This window comes from Choloepus didactylus, chromosome 17 (genome assembly GCF_015220235.1).
Source record: "Choloepus didactylus isolate mChoDid1 chromosome 17, mChoDid1.pri, whole genome shotgun sequence".
NCBI lineage: Eukaryota > Metazoa > Chordata > Mammalia > Pilosa > Megalonychidae > Choloepus > Choloepus didactylus.
This window is the reverse complement of record NC_051323.1, coordinates 55,833,809-55,856,026: the sequence shown is the minus strand read 5'-3', so window position 1 is coordinate 55,856,026 and position 22,218 is coordinate 55,833,809. Positions and strand designations below refer to the sequence as shown.

The 22,218-nt window shown below is 40.6% G+C and overlaps 1 protein-coding gene across 5 annotated transcripts in view; it reads left to right on the top strand.

Annotated features, from left to right (window-relative positions):
* CRIM1 (cysteine rich transmembrane BMP regulator 1) overlaps positions 1–22,218 on the top strand; it is a 222,569-nt gene that overhangs the window by 192,579 nt on the left and 7,772 nt on the right. For all 5 annotated transcript variants that reach the window (XM_037807087.1, XM_037807086.1, XM_037807085.1 and 2 more), the window contains 3 exons: positions 13,170–13,364; positions 19,038–19,160; positions 21,592–21,779. In XM_037807087.1, coding sequence (XP_037663015.1) covers positions 13,170–13,364; positions 19,038–19,160; positions 21,592–21,779 — 506 coding nt within the window. The remainder of the gene's footprint in view (positions 1–13,169; positions 13,365–19,037; positions 19,161–21,591; positions 21,780–22,218) is intronic.

Genomic DNA, 22,218 nt, shown 5'->3' with positions numbered 1-22,218 from the left:
ACATTTCACCAGGGCAGGTTTAAAGCATCCCATGACCTTTTCATTGACTACTTGCTTTTCTAGAAGCTTTCCAAGGCAAAACTTATGTCAGTGCTTCAATGAGATCTTTATTCTGTGACTCCCAGGAGGTGGTTAACAAATAAGCCAGAAACCCATACATCGTGTGCACTCTCAGCATCCATGTGGTTGCTTGTCCCTGAGCACATCACGCTTGCTCTGAGCTCTGTGAGCAGTGCTCCTTCTGACGAGACTAGGGCCGGACTGTAGAAGCTTCTGGAAGGAGCCAGTAGAGGTCCAGCTGAAGCTCACCATGTCCACTTGTCAGTCATTCCTGGTCAATTATTACAAAGAAAGAGCACATCTTTGATTGTAAAGATCTTCCTTAATCTGTGCAATCTTCAAGTCCATATTGCTGCTGCTTCAGACCTGTTGACCTTGGAACTCATGGTGCTCCCGTGTGTCCCTGGAGGAGCCTCCCGGTGGACGGGACTGATCTCAAGTAAGCAGATCCTCTGTTGGGTAGGAAATAGGTATCACTCAACAGTTAGAATACTGTTTTGAAAATTACAATTTGGCAGGCTCTTGTTTGCTTATTTGTAACCATTATTATTTCAGAAAATATTTGAGCTCAGATAGTCATGTTTGTTGGCTGGAAATCCTGAGTCAATGCACCTCTCTCACTTAAGAAGTTCTTGTCAAAAGTTAGTTATGTGGGGATGATAGTCAGTTGTTTGTGGGTTTTTTTTTAATATATAAGATTCATAACTTGCATATGAACAAAGTTAAAAGAGATTCTGATTAATTATCTTCAAGCCATGTCGTATCATTTGCATGTCTTTAAGTATCTTCTATCTTTAAGGATCTGTAAATGAGTTCTGTAGTAGATGGTATATGAAAAATTGTTTTTTTGCAAGTCGAACATCTGTCTGATTAATATTTGAGGGTAGCTACATGGAACTTTCACGCAGACTCATGCTGGCATGGCACTCAGTTGGCTATGATACTGTCATTGTTTTTCTTCTCCATAGTGATCTTCAACTAGCAAAAGATTAACATACTTCCTTTAATAGGGGAGATGTCTATTCTTTATACTTAAAGTCAGATGTCTATTCTTTATACTAATTTAATCAGCACTACTTTTTGCTTAGAGATCTGTTTGTTTCAAGCTAATGCCATGAAAATAGTCTTCTCTTTGAGAAACATATAAATAGTATCTCTTTGGAACATCTGTGGATCATTGTGTATTTAACTCAGCCCGGGAATCAAACATAGTAAATACTCATTTCAGCATCGTTAAGATATACAACTCATGGAATTTAGTGTTGTGCATTTTTAAACCATAATGTTATGATACTGGAATCTTTGCTAGAACACTTTTCATAGCTGCTTCTCCGAACTATTTTCTTAAAATTGAAAACTGCACATTGGAAAGAGAACCTACCTTGGAGCCAACCGGTTATGATCCCAGCTCTTTCACATTCTAGCTATGTGTCTTGGCGATATGATGTAACCGTAGCTCAGTTTCCTCATCTCTAAGATGGGAATAAATAATATTGTCCTGTGCATCACAGAAGTGCTATGAAAATTAAGCGACATAATATCCGTATGGGAAAGTACTTTATAAACAGTAAAACACAATGCTGATGTAAAGTGGAGTTATAGCTCTTCTAATACAGATTACATTCTGAAGGGCATGCATCAGAGGGATTCTAGAATCCCATTTTTAAATGTAACACCTGCCTTTCTATGAACGAAAGGTCTAGAAATAGCATCTCAATGATGTGCTTTCTAAGGACAAAATATTTTAGGTAATGCTTAGATGGCATACCTCATCCTGCTTGCTCACATCCTAAATAGTCTGTGGCTGCTTTAATCGCCCTGTTGAGGTGCAGGTGGAAAGGGCACAGTGTGGCCCCATACCAGGTCCAGGCTGTCACATTTAAGGCAAAAGTGATTTAAGTGAAAGGAAAGAGGCATGTTGGAAAGGGAAAGGAAGTGGGATGCTTTTCAGTTGACTGTGTAGAGGGTATAAAAATAAAAACATTCCAGTTGTTTTGTACTGAGCTAACTTTGGAACTCATCTAAAGTTATTGCAACAAAAATAAACAGTGTTTGATTTCAGTTTAAGTGTTACCCTACACCCTAGGAAGCATCTCATCTTGCTTCTCCCATAAGCAGCTTTCTCTTCTCACTTCAGTATCTTTTGCAGGCTCCCTGCTGTATAAACAGAAATTCAAGTTGTTCTAGTTAACTTTGAGAAAACCTCTGAGTGGCATCACCTTTTTCTGGGCTCCAGCCCCATGTTCTTATTTTAAGGAAGTCTGCTGCACAGGAGGAAGACTGGCAGTAGGGTTTCCAGAGAGATCCACTAGCATGTGCCTTTCGCCTCTTACTTCTGTCCAGCGGGCTGGCCCTGATTTCATACTGTCTAATGGTCAGGACAAGATCCCCTCTACAAGAAGTCCGTCTACAGACTCTGAAGGCTGCTGGCGAGTATCCCCATCAGTGTCTGGCTGGTTCAGCGGGAACCATCTCCTTTAGATGGAGAAACCGCCCTATTTGGGAAGTCCAGTGACTTGAACCTCCAGGTTTTCTTAACAAGATACTCTACTCTTAGTTTTACATAGATAGCTTCCTTTGAGCCCCAAAGGAAAATGTATTTTTCCTTCATATTTGGGCTGCTTTCATCTTTCTTTGTTCCTGCCTGGCTTTTAGACTTTTAGACTACATTTATTTTCAGTATCATTTCCATGTCCCTATACACATACCTTGGCTTCTGGACCTAAATATGAAAATGAGGCTTCCTTCATTTAAAATTATAGTTGAAAATGGAATGTTTTCATAAATGTCTATCCATGAAGTGATTAATCAACCTATTAACAGATGCTTAATACAAGTATAAAACTATATTGCTGACATATTATGTCCTCTTTGCATGCAGTAATAATCAGCCAAAAGTCATTGTTTTTACCAATTTGGTAGGACTTTATTTGTGGAAATCAGGAGAATTTATAATTCCTCTTATTAACTCAGAACCCTGTGCAATCACCTATTTCTTTCCAGTGTATTGAAGAAACCTGAAAAGCTCTTTTGGCCTTTATAAATAGACATAGGCTTCTCATCACAAGAAAGAGATGGAATAGGATAAAGCAAAAATAGCTGTCCGACAAGGGTCTTACATCTGTGGTCAAATCTGTTTTCACAGCACTTAAGATAAAATGTTAATAGAGGTAGGAGCCAGCTTACATGGCAACATTTGCCTCCATTTTTCTTTCTTTTCTCTCTTTCTCTTTTTATAAAGATAGAATAAGAACAGATGTTTTATTTATTAGAAGCTAAAAAGTATCAGGTAGCACACTCAGGTTTTGAATTTTATCAATAAATACTTTTTGCATTTTTAGCTAAGAACCGTTAATCATTTGCTGACAAAATTACTACATATTAGATCTCTGCTTCATTGAAATTGTCAGTCCACCTGCATCAATTTCTAGCAAAACTTCAATTGAGTTCTTCATTGCAATTTCAGTTTCGTCTCTTCTTCATATTAAAAAAAAAAAAAAAAAAAAAAGTGAAGCTGACTCCTAAAACAGGAGGGGCTCCCATTCCATTTATTCTCCAAATGTGGGGTTTGTGCCCAGTGTAGGCACAGCTGGATACAGAAGTGAAGGTGATGTTCTACCCACTCTGTAGAAGCTCACAGTCCGGGGGCTTGGGTGTCTTGTCAGTTCAGTGAAAGTAAAATACATGATAATTTAGTGGTGTTTTATTCCTTTGTGGTAGACAGAGACTGAGTAGTGTAACACCTTGTTACATTTATTAAGTAAAATTTTAAAAATCACTTCCTCTATGTACCCAAGTCAGCTGTGTCATTGGTAATGCATGGCTACCTGTTCCACTCCCTTTTCTAAATCTTATGTTACCTGTAGTACACATGGTACCTTTTTACACCTACCTAAATGACATCACTAAAGTTTCTTTTAAATCCCTTGGGTCTCAAACGTGAGAAACCAGATTGGTGTATAATGTGTGCATCTTTTCAAAATACTTGGCACATCTTTCAGATGTGTAATCACACAAAGCAGCATCTCCCCAAGGGCAGGGACTCCATCTGCCTTGCACACTGTTGGAACGGTGCTCTATGCAAACCCTCACTGGTCGTGTAGGGACGGAGTAAACCCAGCACTACAGTACTGCCTTTGATTATTTTGCAGTGGGGCTTGTTCCAAGAGTACCTGCTGCATTTTGTTTCTTGGCCTCTAGGATCCCAGAGTAAATTACTTCTTTTTTTTTTAAATTTAACTTTTGATTTTGAACTTCAAACTTACAAGACAGTTACAGAAGTAAGACAAACCCCATACAGAAGAATTCCAGCATACCTCCTGCTCCCAGATACCCAGATCCACCAATTTTAACATTTCCCTGTTATTCTATCTATAGTTTATCCACCTCTCTGTTTTCTGAATGTTCAGGATCAGGTTGCACAGATCATACACCTTAAATACATAATACTTCCATGTGTATTTCCAACAAACAAAGACATTCACTCACAAAGTCATCTTCAGTGCAGTTATTAAGTTCAAGAAATTTAACATTGCCATAAAGTTTACATTCCATGTTCCAGTTTTTTCCTCATGTCCCAATAACATCTTTTTGAGCCTTTTTCCTAGAGTAAATTACTTTTCAGAATGCTGAATACTCGGGAGATTTGAAAAAAAAACTGATGCAATTTCTAATGCTGTCCAACTCCTTCCCCACCCCCTGAAAGTTGCTCTGACACCAAGCCTCTGACTTGATGCCCACCAGAGCCAGATTGAGAACCTGAAGTGCCCATACAAGCAAGGTGTCTCCTAGGCGGAAACTGAAGCATCCAACCATAGGCCACACTGTTGTCTCTGGAATGTCAGAGGAGCCCACCCTCCAGAGGGCCCCTGTCCAGGCAGAAGCAGTGGGCATGCCATGTGGTCATTGTGAGGCCTGAGAGCGGCCTGTGGTTATTTTCTGCCTCGCACCAGGGTGCTTGGAGCGACTGATGCCCCTGAAGCTCTCTGAGTGCCCTGGCCTGGCTGTGCTTCTCAGTTTGGATCCCTGATTGCACCCAGCAGGGGAGCACCGGATGGTGGGGGGATGGAAGGAGCCATGTGCCAGGCCAGGCCAGTGCTGAACCGCGGCTTTCCTGCCTCCTGCCCCTGGGACCCTATTGCACATTGCCGTCCCTCCCTGAGCCTCAGTGTCTTCATCTGTAATGAGGATGGTGATCATTGCCCCCCCCCAAAAAAAAAAAATATATACAATCATGACACTGGTTAGAGTGAAGTAGGGTTTATATATCCTTCCACAAAGGAAAGATGGGGAGAGAATCAAGAGATTCTTTATCTTCAGAGGCTAATTTATACACAGCATAATTGCCAGACTCAGAGCAAGGACTGTGTCACCACATCAGTCACTCCTAGAAATACCAGATTGCATCTTGATAGAAGAAGAAAACAACACATTTCTCAATTCTCCATGTTCCCCAGCAGTTAATTAGCTTAATAGTGTGATTAGTAAAATACTTAAAGTAAAAACAAAATTCAATGTTAACTACCTGTTAAGACTTCTTTTCTTTATGTTAAAAATAAGCAAGATAATGAAGTGAAAGCTGGTGGAGAAATCATCTGGGAAGGAGTTAACATTTCAAGGCCTTGCCACTTCTTTCCCTTTGTATCCCCCAGAATTGAGGAGAAATGGAAACCCCTTGCTGACTTCTCTGAACCCTGCCATGGAAAGGCAGCACATAGTTTTATCACAGTCATAAGTGATACAGGACGATGCTGCTTATGTTTGAATCCAAAAAAGATAAGGCATATGTCTGAGCCTTCCATGAGTTAAACAGCCCCACGGAAGGAGCTCCCATGGCAAAAGTGCCCTGGGCTCCTGACACTTACTGTTGAAAACTATTGTAGAAGCAAATCTTACAGTGACTTTGTTCCTAAAAGAGACCAAAAGTCATCCCCAGCCGAATTTGATGGATAAGATAGAGGTCAGAGCTGAAGAAACCAAATAACACAGCTGAACTAAACCAAGGTGTGGCTGTGAAATATAATGTCTTCCTTGTGTGTTTCAAAATTGGCTCTGGGTGCAATTGCAAAAGGAAAATTCCAAAGCTGTATGAAGCAATGGCAGCATCGTTGGAATAAGTTTATAGCCTTCTACAATGACTGCTTAGAAAGGGATCACATTTGTTTGGATATATAACTCCTGATGTGTTTGTTTTAAAAATAAGCCTTATTATATTAGCGTCACACCTCATGTTTTCCTTGGAACATTCTCCTTTAATCCTCTTCCTCTGAGAGAGGGAGAGGGAGGAGAGGAGAGAGAGAGAAGGTGTAAAAGGGAGAGGGAGGAGTGTTAGAGATTTTCCTAAGGAAGACCATGAGTTGTCAACAACCACTTGGTTCTCTCCATTCCTTGCTTGGACTATGCCAGAATGTATAATTCAGTGAGGCAAAGGGTCATCTATCTTTAAAGAGAAAGACCTTAATCACCAAGTGCTCATTTTCCCCGGGGAGCAGTAACCACTCTTGTTTGTGTGGCCCAGGAAAGTGGGTCTCCTGAGATGACCCCACATGCTACGTGGCAGGCAGAGGGTGTTTAGGGCCTGGGGAGCGAGCCCACTCTCTCCTGTCCCTGCAACTTTGCAGCCATGCATTTTGGGCAAGTGACTTAATCTCTCTATGCCTCCATTTTATGTAGAATTGAAATAATAATACCCTGTCCCCTTGGGCTATGGAGATCAAATGGAAGTGACTCAGGTAAAATGCTGAGCACAGCCTGGTACATGGTAGGCATTAAGTAAATGGAAGTTATGATTATTATTAGATACTGAAGAATGAAACAATGTCATTGTTAGCATAAGCAAACCAGTTGGGGTGATAAATTTACCCATCAAAATTAAATGACACAGCCCACTCCATAGCCGAATATAAACCTTTCAGATTATTTTTACTCAGATATTCCTCATCTCTGTTTCTAGATCCCTCTTCATCCTGAATGCTCAATATGCTTTTATATGTACTTTCAATTAGACTACGCTCTCTCCCCTAAAGATAACAGTGACTTCATTAATTTGTTATTTAGAACCTCAAAGTCCATAGAATAGCCACCAATGTCTCCCATGGAAAAATCAAACACTACACTGTATATTTAGAAGTAATATCCACAGGTTCTGAGTTTGGCAGATCTGCCCAATTGTGCCCTGACAAGCTAACTTTTAGAATGTGTCCCTGTAAAGAAAGTAGTTTCTAAAACTTTCTGACAAGGCTTTTTATCAGATTAACCCAAGTATGCCAATTGATGGAGACAATATTTCCAGGGAAAGAAAGGAGCCAGCCAGAAACAGGGAACACTGAGATCTGTCAGTCGACCAAAATTCACTCCCTACTTTCAGTTCAGATCATTGCCCTTTCAAGTGAAATTTAGTCAAAAACAAAAATATTTCTATAAAGGCTCATTAACTAAAATCGAATATGAGCTCATGGCCGGGAGCAGTCACCCTGGAAAAGATTAGTCAGGGCTTTTCCAAAAATAACAAGAGTCCTTCCTTTACCCTCACATGAAAATTTAGTAAAGGGGTGACCAACCCATGTCTTCTGATGGTCAAATTTGGCTTCATTTTAAAGCAAATTTGGCAAAACAAGATTTGCCATTATGAAATATGTTGATGTGATTCAAGCTGCTTAGATGAGATAAGAGAACCCCACCTACAAGCGACAGCGGGAAATGTTCTCTGGTGCCATGTCTGAAATGGGTCTCATCTTGGACTGCTGATGAACCTGGTGCCCTTGGATTCCCCATGTCTGGCTGCCAACCCTAATGTGATCCCCCCACTGATAACTGTGGCTCCCTGCATGTCAGAGCATTAGAACCAGCTCAGCCTTCACCAGGTCCTGAAAATGTTGGATAGCCAAAAAGTTGTCCAGTTTTCCAGAGGCCCTCACACAGGTTTGTGGCAACATGAGGAGAGTTCGTTGTGTTCCTGGCAAGGAAGAAAGAGAGCCCTTAAGTAGAGCGGCAGTGTCACTCAGGGCAAAGATCCCAGGCCTTTCAGATGAAGATATGCCAGGGATACGCACAAGTTCCCACACATCCTGGCTTTGAGAGTCTCAGCAAGTTACCCTTTCTGAACCCAGGTTTCCCCAATGGTAGGATGAACAACCCAACCTCAGAGGGTTGTCATCAGGGGGAGCTGAGATAACCACCTGGTGCTCTTGAGCATGGTGTCTGTGCTTTGCTGGTGCCCAGCAGATGCTGGTTCTCCTCTTCAGTCCTTGGTACTCAGGTCCTTCCTTTAAAGCCATCCGCTCTCTCTCTTGTCCCCCCTGTCTACCTCCCCTGACCTCAGTCTCTAAGGCATGAGATTGCTGCCCTGATGTTCTTTTGGTGGGCTGGCTGTGCTCTGGCTTAGACTTGCATTCATTCCCACCCTTAGGCCCCTTAACAAGGTCTTTTGGTGTGCCACTTGTCCCTTTTTCACTCTGCTTACCTCCAAGAGGAAGATACTCATTCTTTCAGCCAGCGATTGTATGCTCTCTCCCCAGTTTTTTAAACCTAACAAGATAGCTTCCTGAACTCAAGTCTGAATTAACTTAGTTGAAAACGAACTGAAGTCGAAGGAGAGATGTTCCTGAGGTAATGAGTGATGAGCAGAGCTTGAATGGAACAGACATAAGTTGGTCAAGGTCCCTGGAAATTGGGACCGTGGTCAGCTCAGCCCACTAAGTGACGCTGCCAGACTCTCAGGGACTGTGTCTCTACCTCCAACAGCTGTGCTCAGCCTGCTGGCGTCCTCTCCATTGCAGCCGGCTCAGTAGGGTTTCTCTGTATTTCTTGGTTGTCATTTTGATACTTTGAACTTTTAATCTTCATTGACTTCAGCAAAGAATTTATTTTGGTAACAAAATAAAATGGGAAACTCATTTCCCCCCAATATATAGTCAAAAGCTCTTGGTTCAGCCCATTGCCTCCAAGGCATTCAGAGTAGTTGCTCTTTTTCTTATATCATTTTATAAATATTCTTTTAGACAGTGATCTCATACAGTTACTGAATGAATGGTTACCTGAACACCGTGTTATGCTGCAGCTCAGTATTAGATCTTTGGCATTTCTTCCACGGGTTTAGTTTTCTTGCCTTCAGTTGAAATTCTTCTCAGTGGGTCAGCATCATTCAGAAAACATCACACTGCGTGGTCAGGTTCTTTGTACCAGCCTCAGACAAAGCTCTTCCCTTCAGTATTCCTGTTTGAGATTTCCATATTTTTGCCTCAATACCTAGTAGTAACTCATGTTCATTGAAAAAAATTGTAACTGTAGAAAAATATAAAGCAGCAGAATTCACTGTTAATCTCAAGAATCACTGTTAACATTTTCGTTTCTTTCTGGCCAGTTTTTAATTTTCCTGTTTACATGGTTAAGCTCCCACTACACATGAAAGTGTATATCCTACTCTTTCATACTTTAATACTATAGCTATACCATATTGTCATATATCATTGTATCACAGAAGTTATTTAAACATTCCCTTTATTGTTGGACATGGATTTTTCCCTAATTTCTTGATAATATAAATAATATTGTGGTGAAGATCTACCCAACTCATTTAGGCCTTTTCTGATTACTTCCTTAGAGTAGATACCTAAAAGTAGAATTATTGGATCAAAGGAGTATGAAGTTTTTAAAGATACATGATGGGCCCTGCCACATGTGCCTGCTACCCCACACTCTCACCTTTGGTGTTTTCCTGCATGTAGCTTCCAGTGACTGGCTGGGGATTCTTCCTCCCAGGTCTCAGGTACTCTTTTAACCTCGGTGTGCCTCACATAACTTCCACCCTAGTGACAGCTTCAATGGCTGTGTTCACACAGAGAGGCCAAGAGTTTGAAGGTCAGAACCCTGGCAATCTGGTAGGTCCATCAGAATATCTGGAGCAGTTCAATAAGGCTTGACCAAATCCCTGACAAGTTCGCCAAATGTTAACTTTTTGAAACAGGGAAGTCACTCTTACATATTGGAAGTACCTAATCCCAGTTCCCAGGTGAAAAACAAGGTCATCCTTCTTGCTTCCCTCTTCTTCACTATCCATGTCTTGTTACTTCTCAGAAATACCTCAACTCTAGCCTTGCCTTTCTAGCTCTGTCACCACTGCCCTTGTCTAAACGTACATCACATCTCCTTGGACAGCATCCCCATCTGCCCTACCCCATTTAGTCCTCCATACTGTCATATTTCAGAGTGATCTTAAAGGTGAAAAAACCGCTCCCCTCCTCCTCAGGACTCAGGTGCCACCTAAGGCCCCTTGCAGTCCGACCCCACTTCATCTCCAGCCATCCCATACACACACACTACACACTCTTGATACTTTTCATTGTCCTTCCAACTTGGCAAGCCACTGGACACACTGCCTTCTGCTTGGAATGCTCTCCTACCAGCTTTTTCACCTTCTCCAACTCATCCCTCCATGTAAAACTCAAATGTCAGGACCTGGGTGAAACCTTCCCCCATCCCCAGCAGAGTCAGTTGCTTTGTCCAGCTCCATGTTTAATTCATATCCAATAGCTATGACATTGTGCTTTGATGAGATGTTCTAAACCCCAGGCCTGTCCCCACCACCTCTGCATGGCCCTCTGGGTCAGGGCCATGCCTTATTTAGCCTTGATGATAAATGTTTGTTGAGTGAATGAGTGAATGACCATATAGTGTTTAACATATAATAACTTTTTCTGACATCTTAACCTAGTTCCCATAGATCATTTTAACTTCACAGATGTTAGTAACATTAAATAATACCTTAAGATATAATGAATATTTTTCCCTAGCTCCTTAGCCTTGACTCTAGCCCGCTTTACAAAGTCCTCATACTTTCTGTTCTTACACCTTCATTACCTCCTTCCTTTCCTTCAAGAGGATAGCAGAGATGCTGCTAAGAGGAAGGCAAAGTAGAGAGTAATGGACTAGATGGGAAGAGAATTTTAACGTTCTCTTTTCTAATTTCTTTGTATGTAATATCTTACTCAAATTTTACAGTGATATTGGTCTACTGCATGAGCCATTACAAGGTTTATATAAGTTATAATCAGTAAAGCTGTTTGTTTGATGAAGAAAGGCTTCCTTTCATGAAGAATTCTCAGGCATAAGAGACTCAAGATTTGATGGCCAGATCCAATGTCCTCGATAAAATGTTGGCTGGTGGTCAAACACTACTTTAATTGAGCTCATTGGATGATTTAGCCATTTGACATGCCATTTTGGATTTCTGAATGAAGGCTTCTCCTTTAAGGATTCAGTATTAACAAAAACTTCCACCATGGGTTTGACTTGAAAGCCTCTAAATGAGTTTTAGTCTAATTTTAGTGCACCAGAAAAATTTTTGTGAAGACATTCACAAATACAGTGATGTATGCTTTTTAATAAATATTGAAAAAGGAATTCTGTTTACAACTAGAAGTTCCCATGATTGCTCAATATCCCTTGTGAAACCTTAGGCAGCAGTTAATAAGGAAGCAATGGAAAACTGTTGAGAAATAGAGAGATTATGCATTTTAACACTTGACAGAGTTTTTCTTGTGTTTGCTTACTAACACTCTGCAATCGCCTGGGACTGCGTCTATGGAAATGCAAAATATTTCAGTAATGGGACATTACTTGTGCTGTTTAATAAGTAATTGAGTAGTTGGTAAGAAAAGAATATGGAGACCAAAGACAGATCTATGAGCATTTCTGTGTGTGATCCTTCTCTGGAAAAGCTTAACAGGGGTCTTTATGCGAGGGCCTCCAGAGGTTTCTGCTTCTTGCCACCTCTAGAGCACTCAGTACTCAGTGAGAACGCCCCCTCGGGCCATATGCGTGAACGGTTCTCATTGCACCCTCAGGCAGTCTAGATGCTGTTCATTGTTTCTGTACAGAGTGCACTGTCTTTGAAAAAAGCCCCCCAGTTGCCTTCTGGGAAGAACCACGAATCCTGGGGACCACTTCTTTCCTAAGGAACTTTCCTTCTAGATTCCTTTATAGTTTTGCATTTTGCTAGTGACCAGTGGCACGTGGAGCTGCCTTTGGAATCTCAGCATAAAATTTCCCCAAATTCATAGGCGTCACCTAGTTATTGACTGTGCAGTGACTGGGAAGTGCCACCCCCAGTGCCTCTCCATTCATTTGGCCATTGCCCTTCTCCTCATTGGCTGCTGGGACTACTGGTCACTTGGGCCTCACTCGCAGTCCACCATTGCTTGAACTCTAGAGGAAAAGTTACCGGGTGTGAAAGGTGACATTAGTAAGGAAGTTCAGGCAAACCAGCAGAAGACCTTTGCCAAAGAAAAGGAACTTTAAAGGAGGAAAAGATTGGGGAAAGGAAGAAATGAAGATAGCAAGAGATAAGAAAAAAGCAGAATGTTTTAAGATGCAAATTCCTATAAATAAAAATCTCTTTAAAAAATAGTTTGTTCTTAAATACCGTAGTTTGCTGGAAAATGGATTGATGTGAAATGAGGTTGTTTTGAAATAAAAATACCTGTCGATCAGAGAGAAATCCATCCAGGATCACTGAGAAAATGAAGGCAATGGCTAATTTCCCCAACTAGGATAGCAAAGAACACCTATTAGTTTCCCACGACATTGCCATCACCATTCCTTACTATTCCTTTGTCATTTATAAAGAGATTAACTAAAAGTAGGGATTTCTCAAATCCCTCTTTATACTTAGCCAAATTTTTTATCTCTTTCCACATAGAACATAACCTCTGAACACATTCCCACCTGTTTGTGTTTCAATTTTGTTTTTTTCATGTAGTTTTTTAAACAGCCATATTAATGATTAAGTTTGGGCAGTTTTTTTTTAACACAGAATACTCTAAGGACACTTACCCAGTGGGTTTCATTCCAGCTGGGGTGGCAAAGTTACACCACACAACCATGTTAGCCTCAGTGACCCTCGATCAGGTTCGGGCCACAGGACAAAGGTTCTGAAGGTCCTCTGCTCAGGAAGATGGCAGCAGGGGACAAAGGGAGCAGAAGTTTTGCCAAACTCTGCAAATCCTAAAGCATCTTGTGATTGCACAAAGCTGCTCACCTTTAATTCTCAAGTACAAGAAGATACTGTGCTTTACCACATCCAACAACTCCGTGTGCTATTCTTTCCCTAGAAGACACAATCCCAAAGAAGGCGGTGTGCCACTTCAGCGGGAAGGCCTATGCGGATGAGGAGCGGTGGGACATCGACAGCTGCACACACTGCTACTGCCTGCAGGGCCAGACCCTCTGCTCCACAGTCAGCTGCCCCCCTCTGCCCTGTGCCGAGCCCATCAATGTGGAAGGAAGTTGCTGCCCAATGTGTCCAGGTATCTAAGCTATTGTCCTGCTGTTTTTAAGCTGTGATGTTGAATAAGATGAAACTGGAGCAGACTGGAGACCTGCACCATTAGGTCACATTTCCCCAAGCTGTGAGGTGGGCTGAGGCTCAGTCTTCCTGCACAAGGACTTGGGAGTAACTTGGAAAACTATGACCATCAAGATAAGTCCAGATCTGGGTTCCGTGCAGGAATTGCTCTATTTCTTCTCATGTGCTTCTTCACCCTTAAGTGGCCATTTGGGCAGTGGCTCTAACAGACCTGTTAACGATGCCTGCCCTAGTGTAGTAGTACAGTTTTCAGTTGTTTTACCTACTGCATATCATTTATTCTTTACAAGTTTCATACCACTTTTCATGCACATATGCTTTTAATGAGATAAAGAGTAAAATGCATTATTTATTCAATATGTTCCATTTAGTGTCTGTTGTGTACCAGGCACCATTCTAGCCACTGGGGATACAACAGAGAATAAAGCACAGTCCCTGCCCACATGGAGCTTACATTTGAGTAGGGAAAGACAAGCAGCAAACCAGTTGACAGCAAGTCAGTGGACAGTAACATGGTGTTAAGAGCTCTGGATAAAAGCATAGCAAGGCAAGGGGCTAGGGAGAAGTGAGGACAGGTGGTTTTCTTTCATTTAGGACAGTATTTTAGGGAACACCTCACTGATAAGAGGACATTTATAAAGAGACCCAGAAGAGTTGCATATTTCCTGGGAAGGAACATTCCGGGTAGAAGGTATAGGCAGGACAGAAGCCCTAAGGCGGGAGCATGCCATATTCAAGAAAAGCCTGTGTGGGTGGAGCACAGTAGCACAGTGGAGGGGAAAGGGGGGGGCTAAGAGTTGAGGAAGAGAGAGGTAGCCTTGGGTCAAAACACTCAAGGGCTCACAGGCAATTGTAGGGAGTTCATTGAGGGAGACAGGAAACCACAGAGGATTCTGAGCAGAGGAATGACATGATCTGACTGAGGTTTTAACGGGACTACTCTGTTGAGTGTAGACTGTGGGGTATGATGCAGGGAGACCAATTTGGAGGCTGTTATAATAATCCAGGTGAGAAATCATGGTGTCTTGGACTAGGGTGGTAGCCATGAGGTGACGAGGAGTTGTCAAATTCCAGTTATATCGTAAGGGTAGAATTGGTAGGATTTGCTGAGGAAGCTTGAGGATGGCTATAAGGTTTTTGGCTTTGGAGCAGATTTGGGGGATAAAATCAGTTTGTCTTGGAACATTTTTAGCTTGAAATATCTATTAGACATCCAAATGGAGATAATGAATATAAATAGTAGATGTCCAAATTCAGAGTTCAGGAGAGAGATTGGAAATAGATACATAAATTCAAAAGTTGTCAGCCATAAGTGATTTTTAAGCCTTGGGATTGGATAGGTGAAATCACCTATGGAGTGAATACATAGAAGAAAGGAGAACCCAGAACTGAGCTTGGAAGAGCGGGCAGGTGAAGAAGGACAAGCAAAGGAAACCAAGGAGGAAAGCCAGAAACAGAAAAGAAAGCCAAGAGAGTTGGTGACCTGGATGCCAAGAAGAGACAGGGTTTCAAGTAGGCAAGAGTAATCAGCAGAACCAAGTGCTGCTGTTAGGTCACTGAAGATGAAAAGTGAGAAAACTTACTGCTGTGTTTAGCCTCGTAATCATCTTGATGAGCAGTTACCGTAGGTGGTGGAGGCAAAGTCCAGTTAGAGTAGTTTTGGGAAAGAATGGGAAGGGATGAATTGGAGACACTGGTTATACAACTCTGATGCAGACCATGAATGCAAAATTCAAAACTAATATTTTACTGTGCAGCGGAGTGGCCTTGAAGGGCTTCTCAGAACAGGGATTTGAGCTAGACCTTGGGGGACAGGTGGGCTCTCTTCACTGAAGTGAAGAGGGTAGTTTGATCAAAGACTGGGTGGGAAAGATCAAAGCCAAATGCCTCTGGAGCAGACAGTTCTAGTAGCAGGAGGTAAGGAAAGAAAATATAGCTTTGGCCAAGATCATTAGGGCCTTAATTACCAAGCAAAGAGTATGGAGTTGGGCAGTGGGGAGGCTCATTTTTGTGCGGATGAATGATAGTCATAAAGATGTTTGGGGAAGACTTGGGGGATGGTGTGCAGGAGGGACTAAAGCAGAGCGAGACAAGAGGCAAGGACAGCGGTAGCAGGAATCTCAAATGTCCCAGCCATGTGACCATAAGGACCCAAACTCAGTGGGGTGGTAGGAACAGAGGTAAAGATTCACTTGAGCAGATACGCACTCCTTGGTTTGTGCCTTAAATAAAAAAGAGAGTGCAGATATTGCTAACGTCACTGTTCATCACTAGAGATTTCTCCAGGGACTTCTCAGCTAGGGTTTCCTATTGGGTTTAAATTTAATTTCTGTTTATTAACTCTCCTGTCTGCATCTAATGTATTATTGATGAATCACTTCTCCATCTTTTCTCTAAACAAATTTTACAATCATTCAAGCTTTTGCTACCTTACATTTGATTGCATGTGGCCTGCCAGGAAGGCCAGGTTCCTCTCCTGGTCTCCCACCGACTCACTGTATGATCTTAGTCAAGGCTCTTCAGTGAAATTTCAGCCGACATTTCTCATTTGGATAGCACATGCCGCCTCCCAGAAATTCTGTGAGGACATAGGAAATAGTGACGGCAGAAGCACTGCCTGGTAGACTCAGCAAATAGTAACCTTGCCTTGTCCCTCTAGACATATCAACCAACATTCTGTATAGCCTCACCCTTTACAAAGTATTTTCCTCTTCTGCCATCTTTGGACATGAATACACATCTGTGGGATAGTTAGGTGGTTAGTACTTGCTCCATTTCACAGAAGAAACTAGGCTTAGAAAAGTTAAGCAGTGTCCAAGATTGTGCAGCTTGTAAGCAGAAGACCTGAAACTCCTTGTCCTAGGTTGACTTCCGATTCTGTCTCCAAAAAAGGGGGTGCCCTCAACTTGTGAGCTCCAAGGGCCCTAACCCGACTTCCAGAGAAGATGGCTCTTATATCTAGCCAAATACCTCTGAAAGGAAAACATATCCTCAGTAAGTTGTCTTGCATTCCTCTGAAGTTCACATCTATCTCAGATGAGATGTGAGCACAGGAGTAATTCATAGTTATTATGATCACTCACTCACGCTCTAAATGGCCTGGCTGGATGGAATTTTATGTCATTCTCCTGGTTCTGTCCATCTGCAATTCCAGCAGCTAAAGGGAAATGATCCCCCTTCTCTTACAGACTTGAGGACCCTAACCCAGAGCTGTGGGTATTTTGTGATAAAGAAGGGGATGGGGGGTGGATTTCAATCAGAGCCTAACTGAGTTTAGTAGAGCAGATACAAAGGAGCTGCTCAATACGGAGAGGTAACTATCGGACATTATGTGGTCCTGAGAGCTGCATGAGGACAAGGGTTAGTCTTGTTCACAGCTGTATCCCCAAAACTTAGACCAGCTTGCTGCAGAGTGAGTGCTCAGGAAATTTTTGCTAAAAGAATCAGTAATCAATCAGTTTAGAAGGCAGCCTCCTTCATCCTCCCCTGCTGTTGCCAAGTAGAGCCTGTGGGGAGAACTCACCCTGTCGAGTGTGTTGTTGGTGGGGTTGCACTTGAAAATCTACCCATATGCAGGTATGAGGGACAAGATTTCAAAAGTACTCTACTGTTCTCATCCAGGAAATGATTTGATCCTGGCTCTGGAGCCTCTGCGGAAGTTGTTGTTACTTAGCTGTTGTGACATCCAGAAGTTTGGTGAAATCGATCTGGCATCAGCCTTTGACACTGAGGCCTCAGAAACCAGTGGCAGGTTGGCCCCTGATGTAACAGGAAGGCTTAAAGCTGTGAGCTGGGCCAAGCAGGAGGGGCGGGGGGGGGGGGGCGCAGTGGCACTGAAAGAATCCACGTAAATGGCAAGGTGGTTTTCCTTCCCGAGTTCTCTCTCTCTCTCTCACGCACACACACACATACACCCCTTCCTGAGTTCTTTCACACTGTAGATCAGGGTTTCTTGATGATCAGGGTTTCTTGATGAGTGGGTTAAGCCCGACTGCCTACACACACACACTGCCTACACACACACACACACACACACACACACACGATGAGTGGGTTAAGCCCCACCCCCTATGTACACACACACACACCAGAATCACCTACCCCAGCCTACCGAATCAGGACCTGTGGGAATCTGCACATATTTTAAATTATTCTGCGACAGAAACATTTGAGAATCACTGATTTATGTTCACGCTTCTGCTCCTGCAAGTGAGACTATTTACAATAAATTCTATTTTTAATTCTGCAGTTTGCAGGTTCCTATTCAACATTTGGAACCTATAATAGTTTCTAATTTTTGCCATGTAGAAAGACCTTATAAATAAGAAGGCAGAAGACCGGGGAGCTAAGGTGAAAGTGACTCTGTTAAGGAAGCAGCAGAGAGCTTGGTCTTTGGCATGACAGAACTGGATCTGTCTTCTAGCTTTGCCCGTTATTAGTAGCATGATCTTGGGCAAGTTACTTAACTTCTCTGAGTTTATTTCCCTTGTTAGGTACTCAGTTAACTCACAGTGGAAGCTCAGCAAATACCCTCTGCTCTATCACTTTTCCCCTCTCTTAAATCTAGTTCGTGAAAGGCTGGTAATTTGGGGAGAGACGATTACTATGAGCTGAGGAGATTAATACTATTTTAATTCATGTAATTTCTATTTTATGTGTTTTATTTGGCCTCAATTAGGCTTATTAGTAGGTATTTGGTATTATAAATGTTGAGTAGAAAATTCAGTTATTTTGGCAGGATCTGGCAAAGAGTAAGTACATGATTGATGACTTATTTTTGCTTTTTGAAAATAGAGGTATATTTAAATTATTTGTTAAATATATTTGGGCTATTTTTTTAGCCAAATGAAGTACAGAGAAATATATTTTTAGAAGCTGAGAAAAGCCCTGAATTTTTTTTCTCTGGTCCCTTAGAACTTGGCTTCTAAAACAATCTGTTATTTGGAGTAAAAAATATTATTCCCAGTTTCATCTCATGTTGTAATATCTTGTTAATCAAAGTTCCTATATGATCCAGTTAGATAATGTAAATGTGTTTACTGAAAATCACTTCCCAATCTAAATGGTTTGAGGGGTAACAAAGCAGATAGACATTCAAGACTTAAATTGGGCAACACCTCATGAGGTCTACAGTTCCATTCCCCGTTTAGGGGAAAAGAGTGGAGGGAAAATGGCCAAGAAATGCATAAACAGTGGAAGATGCTTTAACTTTTTCAAGTCCTGCTGATATCATTTATATCAATGATTCAACATTCATTGATTATAAAGCAAGTTATTAAAATACAATATTTAGCTGATAGAACATAAAAGAAATCCTTCCACTTCAGCCAGTCCCCATTGGCTCACACAAAACTATACAGCCCAGACCACATAAAAAGAAAAAGCAGAGCTTCTAACACTGGAGAAATTTTTTAGTGTTCTAAGACATGTTTCCCACCATTGCAAAGCTAGTGACACGCACTGAGAGAAATGAAGTAAATGCAGAAACAGTCTTTTATATGCCAGTAAATACTGTATTAAGTTGAATACACCATTTGGATTAAGGATATAAAAAACATTAATAAGGTAGTAAAAAACATTTTCCACCATCTCTTATGGAAAAATGTTCTTTTAGAAATGTATGTCCCAGAACCAACCAATATTCCCATTGAGAAGACAAATCATCGTGGAGAAACTGACCTGGAGGTTCCCATGTGGCCGACACCGAGCGAAAATGACATCATCCACCTCCCGAGAGGTAAGCACAGAGATCAGGTGAGGTCTGTCTGGTCTAACACAAGGTCTATTTTTTTTTTTTTTTAATTTTTAAAACTTCTTGTGCTTAACTTTTTAAATACCATGCCCAAGTAAGTTCAAATAACTAATTCCAGGGAAGGCCTACTTAGCTGTAATGTAGTTAACTGGGTACAATGCCTCTTTCCTGACCCCACATACTCAGAGACACAATGATGATGGAAAGAAATGGTTTCCTGATCATACTAGCTTGGGATGTGGAATTTATATGCCTTCTTTTAAATTTATGTGAATGAATTTTGTAAGCAGAGTAGTAATGAATTATTCACTGTCCCTGTGGATCCTGTACTAAGCATTTATGCATTATGTTTCTCTCCACTTCCTCATTCCATGAGGTCAGCTTGTTACAGGTGTTGATTTTTCTGGTCTCCAAGTTTATTCCATGCCTTCATATCTTCCTCTGCCCTTTCAAATGTGTATATTATAGATGGCATTCTGTCTCTCTATAGCTAAGTGGTAAAGCAAGGCAGAGTTCCTAGAGATATGGCCTTCTCTGTAAAAAGAGAACTCTTGATCAAAATAGTATAAACTTGCTCTTAACACACGACTCACTACTGCCTCCCACCTACTCCAAGTACATTTTTTAAATAATTGCTATATAATTTTTATATTTCTTTTTGGAAGAGGCAGTATTCATTTCTTAAGAGATTAATGGTCTGTTACTCAAGATATTCTAAATGTTATGCTTGGATCCAGCCAGATAACCAGAGGGCCAAATTCTTGTACCCAGTGTTTTGGCTCCTTAGATAATTGCTCTGACTGAATAGTGTTTTAACATTATACTTACATTTATTTGGCCAGTAAATATTAAATACTTTGTGCTAGGTATCATTGTAGATGCTGGGCTTTGATCATGAAGAATAGCCTTATTTATTGTATTATTTTTAGAACCTTTGCATTATATGGTACCCTTGTCAGTCCCTGAGAAGAAATTTCCTCTTGTCAGAAGCAAGAAAATTCATTTTTTTTCCTAGACAATTGATTTGTTTCAATCTTAAAGATATTGTGAATCTCAATGATAATATGTTTCCAGTTTTGCTTTGGCTGCTAGGAACCTCAAAGCTAAATTTTATGGCCCGCTAGTAACACTGATACAGAATTTAAGGACTGAATTTTGCAAACAGACCTCAATCCCAGCTTCATTTTCCTTTCACCAAGATACTCTTAATTTACATTTAATCTTCTTGTATGACATATATGCCTAAAACCACTTCCAGTGTCATGGGAATGAAGAAAGGCAAAAATTCATTCCTTTATTCATTGTATATTTAAAATCTGAACTCATCAGTAAAATGTAATTTTACTTTTAGCATTTTTCTTGATACTGATAAATGTGTTGCTTTTCTTGGACCTATAAAATAGTATCATCCATACTGGCTAAAATGATAGTTTCCTTTTTCCCATTTTTCGTTCCCCCATACAAGTATATCAATAAAAATCTGAGATATAAACTATGTGGAAAGTTTTAATATCACATTCATGAGCTAAGTTTCCAGAACAATGTAAGAGCAACTCCTTTTGACTGTGTGTACAGTAAAAAGTAATTTCTCTGCATCTTGGATAAACTGGTCTCTGATGCATTTAGAAAACCTGACTACAAGGGTTTATTTGAAACAAAATAAAAGAAAAAATAAGGAAATTTCCAGGGAGTGCCATCTGATTAATTGTATATATTTACCTTGTTATCTCTGTCTGGAACATTGATTATAGGAATGATGATTTCAAGGAAAGGAAGAATCTTCATTGATGCATTGATGATCAAAATTAAATGTTACTCATCTGGTAGTATTTTGACCAACACAGGACAATGGTCTAACAGATGTAGTGAGTTTTCAGTTAAGTTTATGAAATGTAAGGCATATTAGAACTTGGTGAACCAGAGTATCAGCCAAAAGGCCAAGCTCCTGATTCTCTTTTAGCTTTTGATGTAGTCTTAGTAGTACACTAGTAAAACAGGAGAATACACTTTGTCCTAGTCTCCTATTTGCAAGTAAGTGGGGAGCCAAGCTAATGTTTCTGCTTCAGAATCCTAGAAGACCATATATGTTAATCAAAGTAGTTTTTAGTTGTATAATGTTGGTCACTTTTTTAAAGTCCACCTAAGCATTTTTGTATTTTCTTGATTAGCTAAACAAGATCATCCTGCCCAATGGTTGGTTAGCCCTCTCACCCTGAATTTTTTTTACATTTGTCCCTAATCTGCCCACTCATAGGAGCTCTTTTAATCAACATTAGACTTGAATTTATTTTTTTAACCTTAAAGTACTGGGAAGCTATAAAGCCAAGTTGCTGATCCCTATTTGCAGTGTAATGAAAATAATCCTTAAAAGTTCTGGTTTAGGTAATAAATGCTTGTAATTTTTTTTTTCTCCTAGACATGGGTCACCTCCAGGTGGATTACAGAGATAACAGGCTGCATGCAAGTGAAGAGCCTTCTCTGGACTCCATTGCCTCAGTTGTGGTTCCCATAGTAATATGCCTCTCTATTATAATAGCATTCCTGTTCATCAATCAGAAGAAACAGTGGATACCACTGCTTTGCTGGTATCGAACACCAACTAAGGTACTGTCCTAAAAGTTTTTCAGTCTCTTGAATGATGAAATTAAGAAAAGCATGCATTCTTGCATTTCCTTAAAATTAGTTGATACTTTTTATATTAGTAATTTTTTTTTCTGCAAGGATTTAAATTTTATTAGAGAAATTGTAGGTTTACAGAAAATCATGCTTAAAATAGAGTTCCCATATACCACCCTATTAACAACTTGCATTAGTGTGGTACATTTGTTATAATTCACGAAAGAATATTTTTATAATTGTTCATCATTTACAAGAAGGGCTCACAATTTGTACAGTATTGTTTTTCTTTAATTTTTATTCTAGTAACATTCATACAACCAAAAATTTCCCTTTAACCATTCAAATAAATTCAGTGCTAATTACATTCACAATGTTGTGCTACCATCACCACCATCCATTACTAAAATTTTATGATCAACCCAAA